The 25817-nt window shown below is 41.9% G+C and overlaps 1 protein-coding gene across 1 annotated transcript; it reads right to left on the minus strand.

The window, feature by feature from the left end:
• Positions 1–688: 688 nt before the first annotated feature.
• On the minus strand, positions 689–25480 carry LOC122552661 (sulfotransferase 6B1-like). Its single transcript, XM_043695482.1, has 7 exons — positions 25133–25480; positions 18987–19114; positions 13989–14078; positions 12088–12214; positions 7197–7291; positions 3659–3815; positions 689–1806 (listed from the first exon to the last, which is right to left on the minus strand). Exons 1-7 carry the CDS (start codon positions 25356–25358, stop codon positions 1676–1678), a joined length of 954 nt encoding a protein of 317 aa, XP_043551417.1. The 5' UTR covers positions 25359–25480; the 3' UTR covers positions 689–1675.
• Positions 25481–25817: the final 337 nt, after the last annotated feature.

Consider the following 25817-nt stretch of genomic DNA (forward strand, 5'->3'; position numbering starts at 1 on the left):
AAGCAGTAGAAACCAGTTCTCATATATCGGGTCGGTGCCCCTCAGTTAAAAATATGCATTAAAAGAGGTATAATAGAATCGCTGAAGAGCTAGTAGAATACATTAAGAAGATTGGATGGTCGACATATGTAGAACCCCGTATTAAGGATAATGAAGGGAAGCTTTGGATTCCTGACTTCATTTTTAAAAAAGATAATGAAATATATAGGTCATCTACACTACACATTGCAGAAACTAACCCAAAGTCTTTCACCAGCACCTTCTAAACTCACAATCTCGATCACCTAAAATGGCAAAGGTAACAGAGTCATGGGAACACCAACCCCTGCCAAACCCCCCCCAAGCCGCATACCATCCAGGCTCGACCACATTGCTGTTTCTTCACTGTCACTGGGTCAAAATCCTGGAACTCCTTCCCGATTGGCACTGTTAGGGTGCAGCTACACTTCAGGGACTGCAGCAGTTCAAAGAGACAGCTCACCAACATCTTCTCAACAGCAATTAGGGATGGGAACTATGTACTGGCCCAGCCAGCAACCATCACATCCCATGGACAGAAATAAATACCAGTGATGGGATAATTACGTTCAAATAACATTTTAGCACAGTGGAGCATCTCATGGAAATTTTCAAAACAAGATCACAACAGTACGCGTAAAAAAAAATGCAGATCAAAAACACAACAAAATCCAAAGTAACTCATTTTATTTTTGATGCTAGAATTCTCATTGTTTTAAAATACATTCCAAACAAAGACTGGAGAATTCAGAATTTTACAAATTAACAGCAACATTTGAAGACAAATTTCCTCAGGAAAAAGTTAAGGTTTCCCTTCTCTATATTTTATCACTTGTTAGTGAAATGGTAGTTCATTCTAACTTTCAAAATCCAGCACTTTTGGAATGTTGGCAGTGGGTCTTCAGAGCAGGTGTGTGGAAAAAAAGTTATTTAGCCAAATGAATCATGAAACTGAAATGTGTCTGCAGTGCTTATTATATTATTAAGCAGAACTATATTTAAAATGTGCTTAAGATATGCGTAGCATCTTCTGATATTTTAATACAATTTAAAATGTGACTCTTTCATTTATGGGAGTATTTCATCTCCTTCTCTAGCCCTACTGTTCCATCGATGAAATTATAGTGAAGGAAGAATCATTGTGACCTCCATCCTGTTGAGATGAGGTAGTGACAAGTGCTCTGCTTGCCTGTTTATAGTTAACAACAAATCTTACTGCGCTGACCTATAATCGTCCTTGTCCTGGGTATGACATGTTGCAGTTCCAGCATTGCAGAGTTTGTGAGGCTGCGCTAATACAGTACACTTCAGGCAATATTCAGCTTTGATGAATTGAGAGAGTGTTTGGGCTGGATTGGTTTCTGCTGAGGTGAAGTGGAGGATTGGTACTGGTCAGCACTGTGGAGGTAGGGAGGGTGTGTGGGGTGAAAGAAGCTGAGGGCTTGAATTGCGAAATGTTATGGCCCCAGAATTACAAAGTCACAACAGGTTTAGCTCTGAAGCTATAACATTTAGCTATCATTGGTAATCTGTTGTTTATTTTTGCATTTTCTGTTTTTAAATTGAGGTGTTTTGATGTTTGAATTCACAGTTTTGAACACTTGTCTTCTCCAAACAGAATGTATTCCTTGTCTGTCACAATATTCCGTGTTGTTAATTACTCCTGACAGTAGAGGTCATACTTCAACATTGCTCCTAATTTTGTTCCTGCTAAACATGCTTCAAACTTTGCATCCATCTCTTCACTCTGCTCTTTAGTGAAAAGGGATTTCCAGTCTCCAACCACACCTAGATTAAAAACAAAGCAAAGTTGTTAAAACTAATTTGGGCCAGTAATGTAGAATCCTGCCACTAGTTGCCTGTCACTTCTACACACCACCACGTTCCCATGGCAACACTTCCATCTCGGGCCTGCTGCAGAGTTCCAGTGAGGCTCAGGGAAAACTGGACAAACAGCGTCTCATTTTCTACTCGGTTACTGTGCAGCCTTCAGGACTCAGTGAGTTCAGTAATTTTTAGATCCTGAACATGTCTTTTACCCACATGTCCTTCCTTCTTTCATGTCCTCTATCCAGATCACACCCTGACATGACATGAGCGGCTTTCAGTAGAGTCAACACATTTTCACCTACTTATAGTCTCCATTATCAGCTTTTCTTTCTTTCTGGTTTACCATTATCCATCCCTTTGTCTGCCTGAGTGTCTTTCCCTCCCTCTGGGCTTCATCTCCACCAATTCACTTACTCCATTGCCATCTTCAACAGATTTACTACGAATATTTGTGAAAAATCCAATAAATAATTTGAAAAGGGCACTGGAGAATGAAGGAAGGTGAAGAATTTGAGTTGTGAAGAGGACATAATGAGCCTGCAAAGGGATATAAATGGAGTATAGTGTAGGAAAGTGTGAAATTAAGAAGCATATTATTTAAATGGCTAAAGATTGCACAGCTGAGAGATGCTGAGAGTTATGGGTGCCTTTGTGCATGAATCACATAAGGTTAGAATACAGGAACAGCAGGTATTCAGGAAAGCTAATAGAATGTGTTATTTTATTGAGAGAGGAGTTGAATGCAAGGGGAGAGAGGCTACTGTTCAGTTTTATGGGGCATTGGTGAGACCTCACCTGGAGTACTGTGTACAGCACTGGTCACTGGGTATATGGGAGAATCTTAATGCATGGGAAGTGGTTCAGAAAAGGTTTATTAGACTAACACCTGCAATGAGTTGATTGTCTTTACACAAGAAAGTCTCGACCTGTTTCCTCTGGAAATTTAGAACAGTCTGAAGTGACTTACATAGAATCCCTACAATACAGATGGAGGCCATTCGGCCCATTGAGTCTGCACGAACTCTCTGAAGAGCATTCCACTCCATCCCTGTATTTAGCTTGGCTACCCTACCTCGCCTACACACAATTCAGCATGACCAATTCACCTAACGTACAGGTCTTTGGACTGTGGGAAGAAACTGGAGCACCCAGAGGAAACTCATGCAGATACAGGGAGGACATGCAACTTCCACACAGACAGTCACCCAAGACTGGGATTGAACTTAGCTCCCCAGTGCTGTGAGGCAGCAGTACTAACCACTGAGCCACCATGCCACTAATTGAAACATATACGATCCTGAGGAGGCTTGACCTTGTGGATCTTGAAAGGATTGTCTTGTGAGAGAATCTAGAACTAGGGGTCAGAGTGTGCACAACGTTTGTCCGTTTAAAACACAGGTGATGGAAAATAAAACATCTTTCAGAAAGTTGAAGATTTTGGAACTGCCTTCCTCAAAGACAGTCGATGCAGAATCTTTAAATATTTTTAAGGCAGAGGTGGATAGACTCTTGGTCACCAAGGGGATGAAAGATTATCTGAGTTACGCAGGAATGTACAGTTAAGATTAAAATCAGATTAACCATGTTCTTATTGAATGGCAGAGCCAGCTTAAGGGGTCGAATGGCCTACTCCTGTTCCTTGTTCATCATTTGGAGGATTACAAGACAAAAGCAGAGACGAAGCATGCTTTCACAGTGGGTCAGAAAAACTCTTCTGAGCTGCAAGGATCAATGAACAGCATCAACACATTCCATCTTCCCTTCCCAAACTGAGCATTTCAGACCCTGACGAGAGTTCATTTCTACCTACCCTTTCGGAAGATAACCTTGCCGATGCTGGAGTGAGTTTTCTGGGCGTTGTCACTCATGGCCTGGAAGGTAGCTCTGCTGGCAATCTTTTGAATCTGTTCCTCACTCAGAGACAGGCCGAAGAATTCTGCTATCGACTGCACCCCTTTCGCCAAATCCTATTGGGGGGAAACACACCCACAGGATCAAAATGAATAGAAAACCTGAGAAGTCGGTAAATCAAAATAAATGGGTAAATTCAGGTAAATTCAGCACATCAAGACTCACTCTAAGGCAAGGCATGGCATGTTAGGCCTCTGTCTGACCATGTGCATCTCAAAATACATCGGAAAGCTGCAATTGTGGAAATGTAAAAGCGTGCAAGAGATTTTAATATATTCCACAGCAATCTTCCGTTTACTTGACCCTTGTCTTTTTAGCAACCCCTTCCAGCCCTTGCTTAGAAAAAGATAGGGGTCAAATGTCACCAGTAGTAACTTCATTATTTCCTACATTGTTTCACTCGATTCTCTCTCTCCCTCTCTCTCTCTCTCTAAAGCCATAAGCGAGATCACAAAGTCATTGCGACAGTGTTTGAGGAGAAAGATATTTTCCTCTATGGTAGTTTGAGTCAACTTGAAAGAAAACATGAAAAACCTTGTGATTTTGATTTTTCAGATGGAATCGTTTCCCAAAAATAGAAAGTCACACTCTGCCACAGGGCAACCTACTAAAGTAAGGTCAGCAAAAGAGGAAATAGATGATGATTAAATGGAGTGTTGCTGAAAGAAAACACATTTTGTTGAAGCTTTGCATCTTGCAGGCATCAGGACACTTCATAAGAAAAATACCAATAAACAAGAAGCTAATATTCATTCTGGATGAGAGAAGAGTTCTGATTGGTCTGTAAGCAAACTCTGGTTCTAGGAGGTGGTGCCATGGAGATGATGGACTGTTAACTGCTACACTTTATTCAGATTTCAAATGAGGCAGATTAACTCTGACCAGTCAGGGGATTGTCCTAAAAAACAAGCCAGTAATGACTTACTTTGTTAACCTGAAGTGTGCACAATGTGTACACATGTTCCTGCTGTTTCCATGGTTTCAGTGTCACTGGGTCAAAATCCTGGACTTCTCTCCCTCGTGGCATTGTGGGTCTTCCTGCAGCACATGGGCAGCAGAGGTACAAGAAGGCAGCTCATCGGTATCTTCAAGGGCCACTCGGGACAGCTAATAAATGCTGGCCCAGCCAGCAAAACCCACATCCCACAAGTGAACAAAAAGAACTGTGCCTTGCATTAAAATGTATAGCTGTTGACAGTCTCTCGGCGGCTCGGCATGACCTCAGCTGCACTGTTGCACTGGACTTCTGGCCTCGAGATCATTCCAGCGTGCGCTCCCAGCCTCGAGCATGGAGGTGAATGCCAGCTTTGTTTCTGTGCTGTACATCTCTATGACTCTAAATGGGACTTGATCAGTTTAGGAAGTCTGGTCAGCATGGACAAAGTTGGACCAAAGGGAGGAGGATGTGCTGGAGGCTGGTACAATTACAACGTTTCAAAGCCATCTGGATGGGTACATGTATAGGAAGGGATAGGGATATAGGTCAAGTGCTAGCAAATGGGACTAGATTAGATTAGGATATCTGGTTAGCATGGACAAGTCAGACCAAAGGGTCTGATTCCGTGACTCTATGCCTCTATATGAATTAGGAGCAGACACAGGCCATTTGGCACTTCTAGCCTGCTCTGCTGATCTTATAGTGGCCTCAATTTCACTTTCCTGCCTACTCATGATAACCGTAGCTTCTTAATTAACAAGAGAGTCAGTCTATCTCTTCCTTAGAAATATTAAATGACTTGGCCTCCATCACTCTCTAAAGACAAGAGTTCAAAAGACTAAAGACTCTTAGAAACAATTTCTCTGAATTTCCATCTCAAATGGGAGACTCCTTCTTTTAAACTGCATCTGCTAATACCCAGGACCATGGATCATAATGTAATGCGGCTTTGCTGGATTGGCTCATGGTCAGAGGTGTGGTCCCTTGGACGAAATGTTAAACTGAGGTCTGAACCAAACACTCAGAGGGCACTGACCAACCTGATATATAAGATAATGGTTCAAGAGGAATCAAATGTGAAACTGAGCATCATGGTCTGAGTGAAGATAGTGAGTCCTACATGAGCCTTTGTAGGGAGCAGAGTCCTTATATTTATACCTGAACAGTATGTAATGATATTTACATACAATAAACTAGCTTGTTAACTGAGAACAATGCCTCTTCTGCATAGACTGTAGTAGGGGGGGGGAGAGCATACTCTAGCACTGACCATTAGAAAGATCCGAGACAAAGTATAGACAAAGGAGGACTGATGGCAGAAGATTATCTCAGACAACCCTTACTCTGAACCATATACTGGCTGATGGTATGAAGTGCCAGTCATGGAAATTAGGGCAATACCATGGAGTCAATGTTAAACTTTGACAAATATCAAAGATCTCTGTAGAACAATAACATAGAGCTTGCAACAAAGAATAAAATAAAAATTGACTGAATGATCATTGAACTTCAGAGCAATTTTGTGGCATTGGGTGTTGCTTGAGGGATACATAATGGTCTGGACAACAGGGACAACAACAGTGCAGCATTCCCTCAGTATTGCATTATCCTATCATGTGCTCCTGACCTCTGACTCAGTGTGTTATCACCCAATTCCAGTTAGGTTCTGGTTAATTTTTAGTAAAGGAAAGACATGGATATGGCAAATGCATCAGGAGTCATGGGTGTTTCCCCATTAACAACAAAGTTACACACCCTGTTACAAATTATACTGTCAGCTCAATCTTATGCCAAAACCAGTTACCTTCCTTTTCTGAACTAAAATATATCAATTTATGTATGATACTCATTCATATTGTTTACTTCAACAGCCTGCCCTGGTCATGTACTTCTTTATCTTATTATTGCTTGGGTTCCACCTGACATGCCTTCTTAATATTCTCTTTCTAACTTTTCATCTTCAGCCTCATCTCAGAATCAACACAAATGATTCAATCAATTTATCAATTGTTTTTAATTTTACAAACTTCTACTCAATTGGCAAAACTCTTTTCTGCCAAAAACAAACTTCCTTATACTTTCTACATAAATTAAGTTTCTGATACAAACGATCGAGAGATAATTTTATGCCAGTTTTGTGACAAAGGAGTAGAGACTCACTCTGGTCATGTAAACTGCATTGGTGCGAATTAGCTGCTGTAAAATACTACAGAGAGAATTTTTACCAGATACAAAACAAGCAAGGGGGATTGTTCCTCATAAGAGGGAAATAAAGGTTGACCATTCTGTTAACTGTTCCCACTCTAATATTCAAGAAGGGCTTATGCCCGAAACGTCGATTCTCCTTCTCCTTCGATGCTGCCTGACCTGCTGCACTTTTCCAGCAACACATTTTTAAGCTCTGATCTCCAGCATCTGCAGTCCTCACATTCTCCTCCTTGGTAATTATCCCCCAATAAAGGGAGTCCTGTATACTAATCTACACAGAAAATATACTGACCTCTTTCAGCTCTTCATATGTGATAATCTTCACATTCTCATCATCAAAATGTTTCTCCCACACAAGAGCATGATCAAAGTAGGAGCCCCAACAAACTGTTTTAAAATAAAAAGTAGCATCAGAGAAAAATAATATTAATCATAGATTCAGTAACATATATGATTCTGTGCTACACTGAGTATTTCTCTCAGACTCAGTGCTCCCCCCCACTCAAGAATCATTTCTGTAATTGAGTTCCTCATTCTCTTCAAACAGAAGGGGTAACCTTGCAACACAATATCCAGTGATACAGCATCGACCACTGTTGAACACAACACAACTGTGAATGTGATTTGCTCCTTATGAATAGATCTACTGGTGTCTTAACAGAGTAGTGTCCCTTAGACCTAAACCTGTGAATTTGATTTATTACAATGCAGCTGGTAAATGTTAAGGTATACATTTGTTTAGAATTAAAAACTTACAAAAGTGAAGTCACAGAGCATTACATCAAGAGAATTAAAATGACAGGCAGCCTGTAGGTGCAGTCAGGCTGGAGGGAGAGAAAAATCAGACTGGGGCAAACAGACAAAATTCAGATTTAACTCATCATTCAGTCCTCGCTTTATATTTTCCAATACAAATTAAAATGGAAACTTGCCTGAGTAAGTGTTTGATTCTGTACTAACACACCATCACCAATAGTATTTACACACCTAGTTTATATTAGAAATCTGGCCAGGAGTTTAATTATCATTTCTTTGGAAAACTAGTGAGACTGCTGAAAAATTAGATATTTATCTACAACATAGAAAAGAAGCCACTTGGCACAATCCATCCATGCTGTACACAAGCCTCCTCCCACCTCAATGCATTTGTGTTCTTCCATTCCTGACTGTAGTGGACTGTAAGGATGGTAGGGGCAGAAATCCTATAACATTTAGGAAGTATTTGGATGTTAATTTGTGATGCCAAGGCGAACAAGGCTGGGATTAGAATAATTGGGAGTTTGTTTTTGTCCAGCACAGGCCCAAAGGACCGAAGGGCCTTTTCCTGTGCTGTAAACTTCTATGGCTGTATGACATGTTTAGCTCACTGTTCGATGCATCAATGCTATTTGCACAATTGTTCTTTTGGAATACAAGCTCCACCCCAAACCACTCTCTGGGAGGTTTCTCTGGAATGTCTGACTGGATTTTTGTGTGAATGGCCAAAAGCAGTTAGAAGAGTTGTTCATGCAGTTCCCCATTCGGGAGAGGGAAGGAAGGGGATCCAGATATTTTCTTGTCAGAGTCACAACAGATGACTGAGAGAACTCCTGCAGAAATTCAGGATTGAAGTTTTCAGCAATGTTAAGAAGGCCAGTACTAAAGTTAGAAACTGCAAAGCAAGTACATTAAATCAGGAGGAAGAAACTAAGAATCAAGTCAGCGGGGAAATAGATGAAATGTCTAACCTTTCTCTTTGTTTCGTTTGTTGAAGCTGAATATAGGTTGCTGCGAGAACACAAAGCAGAGGGGCATATAATCACACACCACTTAGTTCTTCAGAGCATCATAGCCTCACAGTGCCAGGTACCCTGGTTCAATTCTACCCTCAGGCCACTATCTGTGTGGAGTTTGCACATTTCCTGTGTCTGCATCGGTTTCCTCCGGGTGCTCCGGTTTCCTCCCACAGTCCAAAGATGTGCAGGTTAGGTGGATTGGCCATGCTAAATTACCCATGTGTGGGTTTGATGGATTGACCGTAGCAAATGCAGGATTACAGGGATGGGGTGGGTATGGGTGGGGTACGCTTTGGATAGTCGGTGTGGACTTGATGGGCCAAATGGCCTGCTTCTACATTGTACGGATTCTATGTCGAGTTTAAGACTCATTAAGATCAAAGTGTGGGATATAGGTAAAGCAGTGTTACTTCTGCAACCATAATTATTTATGCAAGGTAAATGAACTCACACCGGTGTATAATTGTTTCAGCCAAGAGCTGAGTTAACACGAATGAAAACTATGTGAAGGAAATATATAATTACTTTTGCATTAGCTAAAGTGTGCATACGAGAATGAAATGTGCCTGCAAACAATGGTAGATGTTACAGACAAATAGATAAGGTGCTGTGAGGGGAGGGTGTGTAGGTTAAGCTAGATACGCCTGTACAAACAGTTACAAGCATCTGTTTGCTGGTTCTGCAAAAACAATCAAAAAGGACCACCATTAAGAGGTCATAAAGCTCTCAAAGACAGAACATGTGATTAAAAATAAATGAAGATTTTCCACCTTTGATTTTGTAGGGTCAGTGAAATGTTTCTGGGTCAACGTTCACTAGGATTGGGGTGAAGGAAGAGCTAAGCAGTTTGTGAATTATTTCACCACGTGGAGCCTGAGTCCTGGGAGATTTGTGCTCCTATTCCTGGCTGTGTGCCTGGCCATGGACTCACACCCGAAGTTGACAGAAATGATGATGTGGCCATTAGCAACCAGCTTTCCTGTTGGAGGCCTTGCTGTTCATGGAGCCAGGCAATACAAAGTGGTGATGGGGTATGGCAGGGTGGCAGGGGGAAGAACACAAACAGGCCTTTCCCACAACCACCCACCCCATAATCTGTGCAGATTGGTGACAGAGAAGATTAACATCAACTCTTTAAACTGAAGTCTAGTTCTTTGGTGGTGAGGGGACTGCAAGAAGGGAGAGTGCCATACTCCCCTTTCTTAGTTCAGGGACTGGCCAAAATTAAGGTGCACCAAATTCCATATGAGCCAGAGTAAGTGGTGGGTGTTTGAATCTCACTGGGTAGAATTTAATCCAGCCCATCACATCAGCAAACATGGCGGCCAGGCTCACGTGATTACGAACTATGGCCTGCATCAATCTCCCAAGAAAACACACATCCTGGGAATGTTTGAAGCAGGAAAGGATGACGTAAGCAACTAATCCACTTGATGCTTTGGAGCCCGCTGGAATTTAAATGGTGCCTCAGGATTAAATGGGAGCCACATGGCTCTCCCCTCCCTCCTGCAGGATGCCCTTCAAATTACTTTGGCTGTCGCTGTGGCCTTGGATTGCAGTTGGGAAGGGTGGAGGTGGAGATGGTTTGGGGAGTGGCTGATGCGTCACAGACACTCAGTGCTGAATTCCCAGCGTTGGAGATGTGGACTGCCTGCATCAATCTCCCAAGAAAACACACATCCTGGGAATGTTTGAAGCAGGAAAGGATGACGTAAGCAACTAATCCACTTGATGCTTTGGAGCCCGCTGGAATTTAAATGGTGCCTCAGGATTAAATGGGAGCCACATGGCTCTCCCCTCCCTCCTGCAGGATGCCCTTCAAATTACTTTGGCTGTCGCTGTGGCCTTGGATTGCAGTTGGGAAGGGTGGAGGTGGAGATGGTTTGGGGAGTGGCTGATGCGTCACAGACACTCGGTGCTGAATTCCCAGCGTTGGAAATGTGGACTGGGCTTGGGTTACTGAGAACTATCCCCTACTTCTCTTAGCTCTGACCCAGCCCTTTGTTGCCCCTTGGGTGACCCCCTTTCTGTAATCCCCACAATCATCAGTATCCAGGGATATAGAGGTGACCATCAGGCTGGCCCTTGGCACATTCCCTGCAGAAGCCTCTGTTCCCAGTGGCACTGACATGTTCTTAAACCCAAGGAAAGCCCCATCTTTGGTCACCAAGTGCCTGAGCTGTGCTTAACTTGGTCGGGTATCCCCACGGTAACAAGAGGTTCCTGCCAGTTCTCCAACCCAGTGAGCAGGATGTCACTGCTACATTAAACCCAGCCTTTGACCCTTAGACAAGGGGTGTTTAATTAAGCATTTGGTCATCATGTGTACATGATGTCTCTGATTCTTGTCAACGAGAGAAAGATGATGGTAGGCAGATTGCATCACACTTCAGCTCTTAACACCTCGCCCCCATCAACATTTTTACTTTTCTCAACTTCATGATGAAGGTGACACCTTCCTGGAACAGAAGCCGGTGCCTCATTTTAACAGTTTCAAATTGACCCACCATCGGAAGCTGGTTATTTGGTCCTACGCTCTGGAATGCTCTCCTTAAAGACCCCAACATTTCTAACACTCTTTTCTCCTTAAAGGTCTACCTCATTGACCAAATAGTTGGTCACCTGCCCTAATATCTCCTTAGGTGGCTCAGAGGGCCTGAGTACAAGTGGGTCACAGCCAGACTGGGGATAAAGAATGGTTCAAGTGCCAGTGGGGCAGAAGCTACAGCCACAGATAGGTTCTGCTGAAGGGGACTCAAAGAGAAGGATCCAGGTTGAGATTGCTCCTGGATTACCACATCAATGTACTTGATGCTGGCCTGCTCGACAGCATCCCATCAACCACTTTTACACTGAAATTTGTACTAGGAAATAAATAGTCAGAAAAGAAAACCTTAGTTTGACTGAAAGAAAAAGTCTGCCTGCCTGTATGCATTGTTTTTCTAATGCTTCAAAGTTTTTCCAGAAAACTTTCCTCGACTACAGATATTTCTTTTTTGCTTTGCTGCATATATTTGTATGCGTGATGTCAGCTTTTCCAAAATCTGGGAATGTACAGATATTCGTTTGCTACTAGAGAACTTGACTATCGATGAAAAAAGACTGTTTTCTCAAAACTTTTTTGTTTTGCACTCATCAGGAAATGCTTCCACCAATCTGAGTCCACTTGTCAGCCATTCAGAGGTCTCCTCTCACGTCATATAAATGCTGGTTCATTCTTTGAACTGGTGTTTTTGCAAAATGTCCTGATGAATGCAGGTGAAATTTTTCAATAAAAGACATCTTTTTCAGCAATGCCCAACTCGTATTATGCTGATAGTGTATAGCTAATATGTGAGTAAAATTCTGAAAGAACTATACATCTGGGAATGTCTAAACCCACGAGTAATTGTAGCCAAGATGCATTACCTTCTCCAGTCATGTACTTTCTGAAGAACTCATCCCAAGATGAATAGGTGGGCAGTAAAGGATTATTCTGACAGAAGTGATAGTAGGACACTGCATTGTCTTTGGGATTGCGAAATACAACCAATGTCTGTGGAGAGGTAACAAGACAAAAGCATTTAATCTTTCTGCAGAGAAGTGGAGCGTGAGCCAAACAGAATATTACCACCATCTATTCTGCTTTCAGTTTAACCAGGGGAAATCCTCCAGTGTAGTTTGCAAACCCAATTTCAATCAACGTTCGATTTACTAATGAGAAATACTGTCAGCATTATTAGAAGACATTACACTCTGTCTTGTTCATGGTTTACTCTGAAACCTCACCTTTCTTGTTAATTAGATATTTTTCATATTCCAGTTTCTAGGCTGATGGATGCCATGCAACCAGCATGCTCTCGTGTTCTATTAATTTGGCCATCAAGTTTATTTGATATGACTCAGCCTTTGTCTATATAAAACAAAGGCCTGACCTATACTCTGCAATTTCTGGATGACAGTCATGTTTATGATCTTATTACAGAAATCAAACTTCAACTGGGACTCTGCCAGCTAAGGCTTATCACACTAGGTACTGATCAAACCTGCTGTGACACGCAAAAAATGTTTGAAGTTAAAAAACAACTACCACTGCTTTTCTCTGCAGCTTTCATTTTTATCCATTTTCCTTCCTGGATTCCTTGGGTCTATGTATATTCCCTTGCCGGTCCTTACCTCTCCAATACCTTATCTGATTGGCTAGCTCGATTGGAACCCAGAGAGAAAGACCCAGACATTAGATGACCATAAAACCCAAGGGTTTGGGAAATCAAAACCATCCTAACCAATTTCCACTTTGCTTAAAATACACTTCCATATGGATCAATTATTAAAGTACTTTTACTCGAAGTTAAAAATCACACAACACCAGGTTATAGTCCAACAGGTTTATTTGGAAGCATACTAGTTTTCGGAGCAACGCTCCTTCATCAGGTGGTTGTGGAGTATAGGATCATAAAGCACAGAATTTACAGCAAAAGTTTACAGTGTGATGTAATTGAAATTATATTTTGAAAACGACCTGGATTGTTTGTTAAGTCTCTCATCTTTTGTATAATTTCAATTACATCACACTGTAAACGTTTGCTATAAATTCTGTGTCTTATGATCCTATACGCCACAACCACCTGATGAAGGAGCAGCGCTCCGAAAGCTAGTGCTTCCAAATAAACCTGTTGAACTATAACCTGGTGTTGTGTGATTTTTAACTTTGTACACCCCAGTCCAACACTGGCATCTCCAAATCATGACTTTTACTCAAAGCAGTTTTGTAATTATAAAATGGAGTTCAACCTTACTTGAACTCATTCAACTAGTTCTGTCTGGTTTGTGTATAGAAATCATAATCTTACTGTTTGATTAAAGGTGTGCAAGGTATACACATCACTTTTGGAATGTGGTTTGTTTTAATAAGAAAATGCTATTGGATGCAAGTTATGGCTATGAGATTTTTGTTTTTTAAAAATTCATCAGCAAGTCTTCCTGGAGTATGATCTAAATTCAGCCTCACCCAGAAAGCATATGATTGCAACCCACTATGGAGTTAATGGAAAGACTTTTTAATTTTTCTTATTTATCCTACTTTTTCTAATCAATTTGCTCCAGAGATGAACCTCTGGAGCAGTTGGCACTTGAACCTGTGCCTTCTGGTCCAGGGATAGGGACACTACTACTGTGCCACAAGGAATGATTTGTATACTACTGGGTTCATGAGTCAACCAAATGGGATCAGGATCAAATCAATTTAGTCCTTTGAAAGTGTGGTTAAGGTGATTAAAATCTTGGTTTGGTCTCACACCATTGTGCACTGACATTTAATGTAATCTTACCTTTGTTTTCTTCTCATTTATAGACGGTGGTAGATTGTTGTAATGAGTGTGCAATCCATAAATACGAGGAGACTGAAAACTTTTCATCATCTTGAATGAATAACCAAATAAACATGTGTAAGAAATGGCAGGCCAGGAAGGGCAACTGCACCACAACAAAGGCAGAGATTATTTTGTACTTACAAAATTATTTCTGCTAACATTTTGCCAAATATCTCCCAATAAAAATAAAATTATCAACCTAAAACATTAATTCCATTCCTATTTCAACTGAATCTCTCTGATCTGTTCAGTGAGTCTTTCAGGCATTTTCTGTTTTTGTATCAGTTATTAGAGAGTGGATGAAGAAAGATTCCAGTTGAACAGCAATGATGACACCAGAACTTCATGATACTTCAGCTAAATCAATAGTGTCATAAGCATACAACCAAGCTCCCTCTGTACTGTCAAAGCAGCATGCTTTAACATTAGGGATACCAGCCACTATTCATAACTCCTAATGTGGATACTGCCATACTTTCAGGGTCCAATATCAGAATCAAGCCTCTAATTCAGGCTAAAGAGAAAATGCTGGAAAATCTCAGCAGGTCTGGCAGCATCTGTAAGGAGAGAAAAGAGCTGACGTTTCGAGTCCAACTGCTGAGATTAGATTTGACAAAGATTTGTCAGGAGCTTTGTAACTTGGCTATCTTTACTCGGCAGTGCCATGTTGAATTCTAATCATCACACCACAAAGCAGGAATTAGAAAGGATGACAGAAAAATAAGAGATCCTCAGAATAGATTACATTATAGTGTGGAAACAGGCCCTTCGGCCCAACAAGTCCACACCGACCTGCTGAAGCGTAACCCACCCATACCCCTACATTTACCCCTTACCTAACACTACAGGCAATTTAGCATGGCCAATTCACCTGACCTGCACATCTTTTTGGACTGTGGGAGGAAACCGGAGCACCCGGAGGAAACCCACGCAGACATGGGGAGAACTCCACACAGTCAGTCACCTGAGGTGGGAATTGAACCCAGGTCTCTGGCACTGTGAGGCAGCAGTGCTGACCACTGTGCCACCGTGCTGCCCAAATACCATGCAGGGATTTCAGAAAAGCAAAGATGAACTTGAGTTCTACAGTGCACAAAGAGAAGATCAAAAGGAAACTTCATCACATCACATGAAATATTACATTGAATACAAAGCAGGTCTAAAAAATTATTTTCAATTAAATCAGGATAGGAGGACCAAAGGATAAATGAAGGAAAGTTACGAAACTTTAGGACAAAAATCTTTTACTCAAAGATCTTCTCAGCAGGGATTAGAATATAAACTGAAGTTACACACAAATCCAACTGGGTGCAGCTAGTTCATAAATGTGATAGAATTGCTCCCATATACTAAAAGGACTTTACTCAGCTTCTCGTGCAAAATATGGAAACTTAAAATGGTGCGAGAGAAACATCATAAACATTCCTGTGGAAACTTCTCAAGGTCATTGACATTTTCTTATGTAAATAAGAATTTATTTAATAAAAAGGTTTTCTCATAAAATGCAAACTATTTGCTTATTCATAAAGCATGCAACAGTGCAAACAAATCTGTCACCTTAACACTGACTCACAGAAGGTGTCAATCAATTGGAATGCAAGACACAGTTGTGAGAAATCAAAGTCGACAGGAAAAAGATTAACTTGTTATTGGGATATATATACCTGGTTTGAGATAATGGGCAATGAAATTGTAACTTATCTCTTGCTTAAAGCATTAAATACAACAATCTGTGTTGCAACCTAATAAGTTTCAATAGCCATCTAAAGTGACTTTTGCTGATTGTTCCTCTTTTGCACAGAGCTCATACTTCAATGCAGCATATCTCAAAAAGACATCAATGTCAAAATAACAAAATTAAGACTTGTATTTATATAGTACCTTTCATGACTATTAGGCTGAATCAAAGCACTTTACAGCAAACTAAGTAATTTTTGAAATGTACTTAATATTATGTGTTATATATTATGTGTTACAGTTATATTGTAGAAAAGTACTCATGTTAAGTAAGTTATCCTATTTAAGGAAACACAATTTGGTGCCAGCACTAATTCTTAGAAGCTGGTTATTTAGAATCGGCAAGATGCTATGAAGAATGAATTAAGAATTAACAAGGGTGCCAAAATAGCATAATGAAAAATACCACCTACAATTTGAGGGAAGAATGTTACAAAAACAATATCAACACTTCTTCCTACTTTTACAAATTACTGTTTCTGTGCCAATGCCTGGAAATTAAAGCTTTGTCATGGCATGCAAGATTCACTGGGAAGGACAGCATTAATCCCAATCCCTAATTGCCCTAATTGCGTGCTCGGGGCGTTTCACAGTCACTACAATGCTGTGGGTCTAGATCCCACATAGTCCAGACTAGGTCAGGACAGCAGATTTCCTTCCCCAAAGGGCATTGATGAGCCAGATGGGTTTTCACAACAATCAATTATAATTTCATGGTTACCATTACTGAGATTAGCTTCCAACTGCAGCTTTTTATTTGTTTGAGGTTAAATGCCAGCAGCTGCTATGGTGCGATTTGAACCCATGTTACCCAAGCATTAAGCTGGGTCTCTGGATGATTGATCCAGTGACATTAGCACTATGTCCATTTTAATAAGGAAATGGAGTACATCATGAAGAGAGCAAGCATTGTGAATTCAGATGAGACAGTATAGAACCTGAGCTCATTCATTGGCAATGAGCAGGATGCACAAAAGGAGCAGAATAGATGTCACCTCCCTAACTTAATAACAGAAAATACATTCATTCAGATTCACAAGAGCTTGTGTTAATCTGATGAGATGCTTGGACCAGATAGTCAATAGATTGGGAACATTGAGTGGCTTTCATAATACTTAGGATTGAGTACATGAGTACATTGAGACATGACCTGTTACAGGAAGGATGTTTGGAAGAAACAGTTGTCTGATGAGGCTTAAACATGGATTTATTAAATTATGCTGATCAGTCAACAATTCCATTACCATTGTATCGTGCAACTATCAGGACGCTAACAGGCAAGCTTTGTTCCTTGTGAATCCTACAATTCTCATGTTACAATGGATGGGACATATTCCTTCAGTAACTTTATTTTTAGCTCCTTATCCCTTTTCCTCAGCTGAAGGCACTGACCCCCTTGTGCACTACATTCCATGGGAGTTTGGCACCTCCCCATTCGGTATTCTTCATACTGGGGTCATGACAGTGGGGAGTGGGAAGTATAAACCACAGCTAAATGCAACCCTGCCCTCATTGGATGTCCACATGAAGGAATATAATGTATTATCACAGACATTGAGCGTGGCCATAGTTTAGATGCAAAAACAGGAATTGCTGGTGAAGCCCATCAGCTCTGGCAGCATTTTTGGGAGAACAGTAGAGTTAACATTTTGAATCCGGTGAGCCTTCATCAGAACTGATAGCAGACAGGTGGAGACAGAATTTAGAGAGGCAGAGATCTGAAAAGGATAGGTAAACAAGGGTACTATTGATAGTCAGTTAGGACAGAAGAGAAACTGAATAAAGTGACCTCGAGGGCTTACAGTTGGAGAGAATGGATAGGTTGTGCTAAAATCAAGCCATGCTATGACAGGACTGAGTGTGAAAGTGGGTGGAAAATATGAGAGGGTGGGATCTGGCTTAAGGTTATTGAACTCGATGTTGAGTCGTGGAGGATGCAGGGACATCACCCAATCTAGTCCATTGTACTTGCTGTTCACAGACTGGTCCCCTCTATAGTGAGGAGACAAACAGCAGACTGGGAGACCGCTTTGCAGAACACCTACATTCTGCAAAAATGACCCCGAGATTCTAATTGCTTACCACTTCAACACCCCACCATGTTCCCACGGCAATATTTCTGACAGGCCTGCTGCAATCTCACAGAACAACATCTCATTTCCCACTTGGGGACCCTGCAGCCTCCAAGACTCCACACTGAGTTCAATAACATTAGAGTCAGATCCCATCCTTCCATGCTTTTTATCCACCTCACACCCACGCCTGTCATGGCGTGGGTTACTTTTAGCACAGCCTATCCATTCTCACCCACTCTCAGCTCTCATTATCATTTATTCAGCTTCTTTTCTGTCCTCGCTTACTACCAAACCCACCGCTTTCCTATGTGGGAGGCACGGTGGCATAGTGGTTAGCACTGCTGCCTCACAGCGCCAGAGACATGGGTTCAATTCCGGCCTCAGGCGACTGACTGTGTGGAGTTTGCACGTTCTCCCCGTGTCTGTGCTCTGTCTCCACCTATCTGCTGATTCCACCTTGTCTTCAGCATAAATACCACCTTTCCCTTGCTGCTATTATTTCGGATGAACAGGTACCGGGCTGGAAACATAACTGTGCTTTTCCCCACAGATGCTGCCAGCCAGACCTGCTGAGTTTCGGCAGCAATTTCTGATTTTGGTTCAGATATCCAGCATCCACAATTCTATGTTATATTTATGCCATTATTTAGATGTTGTCCATTGCAATTTATGTTAATTAGCAGTTCGCTGTTGAAATCATATCACCAGCACGTGGGTATGGTAGCATAGTGGTTATGTCACTGGCCTCAGAATCCATTTCCCTGGACTAGTGATCAGGCTCCAATCCACCATGGTAGTTGGAAGCATTTAATGCAGTTATCAGACAAATCTAGAATTTGACAATCTAGATTTTCCAGATGAGCAATGTATTAACAGCTGCCCGCTCTCTGCTTGTAAAAGCTCCCATGGCACTGTTTCAGAGAACTGCTATTCCCAGTGTCCTGACTAATATTTATCCACCAATCAATATCACATAAACTAAAGATCTGGTCATTATCAGATTACTGTCTGAGAGAATTCACTGTGTACATCTTGGCCACCATGTTTTCTACATTACAGATTTTTAGGGGTCATGTAAAGCAACGTATAAATGCAAATCTTTACTTTCTTTACAAGAATCAAACACAATTTCTCATCCATATACCTCATATCTCACAGCATTTTCAAATTCCAATAACTTGACTTTATTTTGAACTCCAGGTTTCCCGTCTTTGGATTCAGTTTGATTTTCAGAAGCAATATTGCAAAGTAGGAAATAGACCCAATTAAATCCTGTAGAACATGGATAAATACAAGAGTTATTATAGCTGGTTACTTCATCAATGTAAGCAGCCACTTGCTGCAGTAACAGAACCTGGCCTAGGGCAGAACACTAACTCAAGATGCATATAAAATTCCAGAATTACTTACCAGAGAATACAATCATATGTCTAACATCTCCCTTAGGCAGCCACTCCAGGCACCTGACAAACCCCAAAGTGTTTTCTTCAGGAGTACCTTCCCTGATGACTGCTGCAACTAAGGCTGGAGTGCCTCATGAGGGAAGGGCGAGGTTGCAAAACCAAACAATAGCCACATGTACTCTTGCCAACTCTCCACTCAAGATTCAGAGTCATTGGGTCATATAGCACAGAAACAGACCCTTCGTCCAAATTGGTACATGCAAGAATTCTGGGTAATCCAAGATGAAGGACGGGAAAAATTTCTGGCTGTAACAGCTGTTCCTTTTGTGAGGTATTTTAGGTGTTGGAGGTGATTTCCTCGAATTCTAGGAGCAGCAATTACTGTTTTATATGCTGTTGCATTGTTTTGAAACTTTAGAGAAAAGAAAAGTCAAAACAACAGCACTTTTAAAAGGGAGAGGAACAGACAAAGGCAGCTCATGGCGAGGTCAGTGCAGGAGAGAGAGTGAGATAGATAGAACGAGGAAGAGACACTTACTGCCTTTGCTGTTTGAATTCATGTATCGTTGGACAGCAGAGGTTGTCTGAGAAAATGAACAAACAGTAAAATTCACAACTAATCTTGGAGGAACATGTTTGGGAAAGTCACAGCACAGAAACAGATAAGTGAATATTTTTAAGTGTGGCCTTACAGTAAATCTGCAGTAGTGAGCACAGTAGGTTCTTTCTTAATTATATGTTTTATTGAGATATGTCTCGATTAAACTTAAAAATATAAGCCATAAGTATTAAGTTAGCCTGAAGCAGTGTTTTGTAGAGGAATAAGACAGTGTTATTTTCTGGGTATGTAGACTGGAAGAAGCAAAACTGGCCTTGAGTAGAGTGATATGCTCTTCTTGTCGAATGTGGGAGTTTAGGGAGAGTTTAGGCGTTACTGAGAATTGTATCTGCAATAAATGCCATTGGTTGCGAATCCTATTAGATCAAATGGATAGGTTAGAGAGACAGTTAGAAGCAATGAGGAATTTGCAAGAGCAAGGGGATGTGATGAATGGCAGTTATAGGAAGGGAGAAAAGTTGCAGATACAGTCACATAGATGGGTTAACTCTGGGAAAGGTAAGAGAGGTAGGCAGGTAGTGCAGGGGTCTTCTGTGGCTATCCCCATTAGGCTGTTTTGGAAAATGTAGGGGGTGATGGATTCTCAGGGGAATGTAGCACGAACAGCCAAGTTTCTGGTATCGAGACTGACTCTAATGCAATGAAGGGTACATTGGGTTCCAAGAGATCAATTGTGTTAGAGGACTCTCTAGTCCAAGGCACAGACAGATGTTTCTGTGGCCAGCAGCAAAAAATCAGAATGATATGTTGCCTCCCTGGTACCGGGTTCAAGGATGTCTCAGAGTGGGTGATCTCAAGGGGGAGAGGGACTAGCAGGAGGTCATTGTCCACATTGGAACCAATGACATAGGAAGGGAAAGGATTGAGATTCTGAAGAGAGAATATAGAGTTAGGCAGGAATTTAAAAAGGAGATCCTCGAGAGTAGTAATATCTGGATTACTCCTGGTGCTGTGAGTTAGTGAGGGCAGGAATAGAAGGATAGAGCAGATGAATACATGGCTGAGGAGCTGGTGTATGGGAGAAGGATCATTGGATTTTTGGATCATTGGAATCTCCTCTGGGGTAGAAGTGACCTGTACAAGAAGGATGGATTGCACCTGAATTAGAAGGAGACTAATATATTGGCAGGGAAATTTGCTAGAGCTGCTCAGGAAGATTTAATCTATTAAGGTGGGGGATGGGACTCAGGGAGATAGTGAGGAAAGTGATCAATCTGAGACTGGTACAGTTGAGAAAAGAAACTAGTCAAACAGTCAGGGCAGGCAGGGACACAGCAGAGAACAAGGTAGCTCTGATGAATTAAACTGCATTTATTTCAATGCAAGAGGCCTAACATGGAAGGCAGATGAACTCAGGGCATGGTTAGGAATATGAGACTGGGATATCATAGCAATTACAGGAACGTGCCTCAGGGATAGACAGGACTGGCAGTTTAATGTTCCAGGATACAAATGCTACAGGAAGGACAGAAAGGAAGGAAAGAGAGGAGAGGGACTGATGTTTTTGATAAGGAATCGCATTACAGCTGAACTGAGGGAGGATATTTCTGGAAATACATCCCAGGAAGTTATTTGGGTGGAAGAGAGAAATAAGAAAGGGATGATCACCTTATTGGGATTGTATCATAGACCCCGTAATAGTCAGAGGGAAATTGAGAAACAAATTTGTAAGGAGATCTCAGTTTTCTGTAAGAATAATAGGGTGGTTATGGTCAGGAATTTTAACTTTCCAAACATAGACTGGGACTGCCATAGTGTTAAGGGTTTAGATGAAGAGGTATTTGTTAAGTGTGTACAAGAAAATTTTCTGATTCAATATGTGGATGTACCAACTCGAGAAGATGCAAAACTTGACCTACTCTTGGGAAATAAGGCAGGGCAGGTGTCTGAGATGTCAGTGGGGGAGCACTTTGGGGCCAGCGATCATAATTCTATTAGTTTTAAACTGGAAACTCCTGTAAACAATACAGTAATGATGCAAGTACACGCCCATAATTGACTTGATATGGCTGAAGGTACTAACATTTCAGTATAAAAATGCCCAGGACAATTCAGTCCAATGTTTCTAACAGCTGTTTGGCAAAACTGGCTATTTAATCACACTTGCATGCTCTTTCTCCTATATTTTTCACCCCTTCAAATATTTACCTAATCCTGTTTCAAATATTACTATTGGATCTGCTTCTGCTCACTCTCAGTTAATGCAATCCAGATGGTTGCTCAAGTCTTGTTATTGTCAAAAGTACAAATGGATTTGTTATGTTGGGGCTTATGAAGCAAATAGTTCATGGAGTGTCTTGAACATTCTGATTGATCTGCCATGTTTAAATTACAGATTTCCAGGGAAACCAGTAACAGTCTAATCAATAAAAATCAACTGTTGAGTGTTTTCCAAAGAGCTTTACATTCATTTGAGCAAGCAGTCTTTCCATCAACATTCTGCTTTCAGTTTCACAGATATGATGGCTTCTGTTTTTTTTAAAGCAGAACACAGATTTTCTGATTCTGCTGTGAAAATCTGACTGAAGGGCCAGATGGGGGAGTCTTCTTCTACATCTCATGGTGGATAGATGCCAAACAAACAGTTAATTATTCCATAAGTTACACAGCTGTAGCACGGCACCAAGGATACTGCTTCAATCTAGAAAGCAAATGGTTATATAACCAGAATGGTAAAAGTATAAATTTTAATCTTCATGCATTTTACTCTCAATAAAACATTACACTTTCTTCAATACATTGTTAATCCACTCCTCCCCCAAGCCCAACCACACATGCCCTTTCTCCAAATCACAACCTAACCCTATACCACTGCTGCTCTGCATTTCCCAACACACTCAACATCTGTTTTTCATTTCAACACTGACACAAACACTCTCTAGTTCCAGTTACAAATTGTATTACATTCCACTGTTCTGAGAACGTTCACATTTTACATTGGAGATACTTGCTTCCACACAACCACCAGCCCTTCATGCTCCCAACTTGCTGCTTTCATACTCAACATAAATATGTATCACAACCCAATCACAGGTCAGGCACTAACTTCACCAAAGCAGTTTGGGATGGCCAATCAATGTTGGCTCAGCCAGCAACACCACATCCTGTGAAGAAATAAAATAACTGACGTCTACACTTCCTGCACAAAAATTATGGAATAACAAAAGAAATGTGGACAGAACCAGTGAAAGCCCACCCAACATCCAAGCCCTCACTCCAATGGGGGGCATTGCCATCAATTCTGGTCTCCTTCCTATCGGAAAGATATTGTGAAACTTGAAAGGGTTCAGAAAAGATTTACAAGGATGTTGCCAGGGTTGGAGGATTTGAGCTATAGGGAGAGGCTGAACAGACTGGGGCTGTTTTCCCTGGAGCGTCGGAGGCTGAGGGGTGACCTTATAGAGGTTCACAAAATTATGCAGGACATGGATAGGGTAAATAGGCAAAGTCTTTTCCCTGGAGTCAGGGAGTCCAGATCTAGAGGGTATAGATTTAGAGTGAGAGGGGAAAGATATAAAACAGACCTATGGGGAAACTTTTTCACACAGAGGGTGTACGGTTATGGAGTGGGCTGCCAGAGGAAATGGTGGAGGCTGGTACAATTGCAACATTTAAGAGGCATTTGGATGGGTATATGAATAGGAAGGGTTTGGAAGGATATGGGCCAGGTGCTGGTAGGTGGGACTAGATTGGGTTGGGATATCTGGTTGGCATGGATGAGTTGGACTGAAAGATCTGTTTCCATGCTGTACATCTCTATGACTCTGTCTACACTTTCTGCAGAAAAACAATGGAATAACGAAAGAAATGTGGACAGAACTAATAAAAGCCCACCAAGCATCCAAGCCCTCACTCCAATGGGGGGCATTGCCATGGAGATAACTGGCACAGCATGAATAGAGGGTCAGAAATGCCAAGCTTGGATATCATGTACAGGAGGGAGAGTTTGACAATCTGCAAATATCTAAATGCCTGACTCCTTCCCTCGCCTCAAATAACCAGGCATGCAGGCAGCTGGAGAACTTGGGCTGATGTTGCATTGTCACTCATCTGCCGGTGCTCAGCCTCCACTGAAGCTGCAAGCACTTGACTCTCTCAGGCACATGACGGATGGGTGGAAGGATTGCCACTTTATTATCACCAATTTACTGCAAATCAGTATTTCTTTTTGTTGTGGTGAGAAACATTGTTCAGAACTGCTGTTGCATGGAGGGGTGGGGGGTATAGAATTATTTCAGTTCAAGCTTTCCTCAGTTAGCTATTGCCCAACTCTCTGAGCACAAGCTAAGACTGAGAGCCCACCTCCATACCCTCTGGGAGTCGTCCTTACCAAACATAATGAGCTTCACTTTGTACAGCCTGAATTGTTGGGATAATGCTGACAAATGGTCTCACAGTGTGAATGGGCCACTCCAATCAGACAGTCTCTCTCTGGGCTGTGCTGCCAAAAGGCCACAAGATTCATCCACGCTCTTGGTAACACTTTCCAAACCGGCCACCTCTACCATCCAGAGGGACAAGGGCAGCAGCAGCAGCATGGGAACACCAGCCCCTGCAAGTTGCCCTCCCAGCCAGCCCCCATCCTGACTGCCAGCGTTTCCTGCACTGTCGCTGGGTCCAAATTCTCTTCCTAACAACACTGTGGCTGGCCCTACATCACATGGACAGCAGGGGCTCAGCACCATCCTCTCCAGGAGCTTGGCCAACGATACCTACATCCCATGGAAGAATAAAAGATAGCAGCAAGTGTGAACTCGCTGGCTCCTGTATGTCAATAAGGCAGATCGTATCATTGCCCAGTGACACTGAGGTCTATGAATATAGCGCTTTTATTTTGTTGGATTAAAGGGAGGGCAGAGATGGACGGGGGCACGAGAAAGTTTGACTGTCCGAGAAAGTGAAGAGTAATGTGGTTTCTAAAGATATTTCGAGTTCTCGGGAGAATTAACTGAGCCTGTCCGTCTGAATTTTCAATGGAAAGAACAGCAAATCATGTTAATAATGATACAGCTAAAGTGCTGTAATTACAGCAGTCCATGCCATCAAAAGAGAAGCAACAAAAGCTGTGAGATCTCAGTAATAATGAAGATTTAACAATCCCGCAGAAATCCCACCAAATGAGTGAAAGTGGCAGGATCTGTACAGAAGGGACTGGGATTGAAAACAGCTTTGAACTTCGGTGCAGAGACAAACTTTTTCTCATTCAAATGCATTTCTTTACTGTGAACTATTGTTCAACAAAAGTCGATAAGTATCAGACGGTCTCACCGCATTTGGGGTAGGAAGAGATCACCAGGTCTTCGGGACGAGCCTGGAAGTTGCCCAGAGCCTGCAGTGTTTGGACTGAGCTCAGCACCGAGGGGTAGAGAACGCCCTTGTAGCGGAACACCAGCTCCTCGGGTTTTAGCTGCTTCGCTTTCTCCAACATCCCCTGCACCCTCGCCTGGAAATCGGCTTTGTCAGCCTCTGCACTCCCATCGCCTTTCACCTCCATCGCCCTGGGACAGACCGGCAGAGCGCACAGCCTCCCGTTTTATTGGCGAACGGCGACTCCGACGCCTGGACGCTCGCACGCTACATGGCGTGCCAAGGGGCGATTAACAATGACAGCAAATTACTTCCTTCCTTCGGCGCTGGTTTGCTCCCGCACTCTTTGTGGTTTCGCAGAGATTGGGACTGATAAACATCAAGTGCAGCGAGCAATAAAACCCACAAAACCTGAGAAGTTCTGGAACTGCCCAGCATTATCTGTTTGCAACTGCCTAGGAATCTTTTTTTATTTAAAAAATATACTTTATTCATAAAATATTTGGATCTCTATACAATCGGACGTGCCATTCTTATGCACACATTTCATTACATACAGACATCGAAATTTATTTTTCCTATATACAAGTCTGTACATTTACTATCCAGCTCTTCTGCTGAGGCGCCAGCGGAGCCCAAATGACTG

The sequence above is a fragment of the Chiloscyllium plagiosum genome, chromosome 9, assembly GCF_004010195.1.
Source record: "Chiloscyllium plagiosum isolate BGI_BamShark_2017 chromosome 9, ASM401019v2, whole genome shotgun sequence".
Taxonomy (NCBI): domain Eukaryota; kingdom Metazoa; phylum Chordata; class Chondrichthyes; order Orectolobiformes; family Hemiscylliidae; genus Chiloscyllium; species Chiloscyllium plagiosum.

What these genes read in the sequence shown, in the direction of transcription:
- LOC122552661 (XM_043695482.1), bottom strand. Translation starts at nt 25,358, where the DNA reads ATGGAGGTGAAAGGCGATGGGAGTGCAGAGGCTGACAAAGCCGATTTC. An exon ending in AAAGTACATGACTGGAGAAG is followed by an intron (nt 7,292 to 12,087) that starts GTAATGCATCTT and finishes ATTTTAAAACAG; the next exon opens with TTTGTTGGGGCTCCTACTTT. An exon ending in CAAGGTTATCTTCCGAAAGG is followed by an intron (nt 1,807 to 3,658) that starts GTAGGTAGAAAT and finishes TTTTTAATCTAG; the next exon opens with GTGTGGTTGGAGACTGGAAA.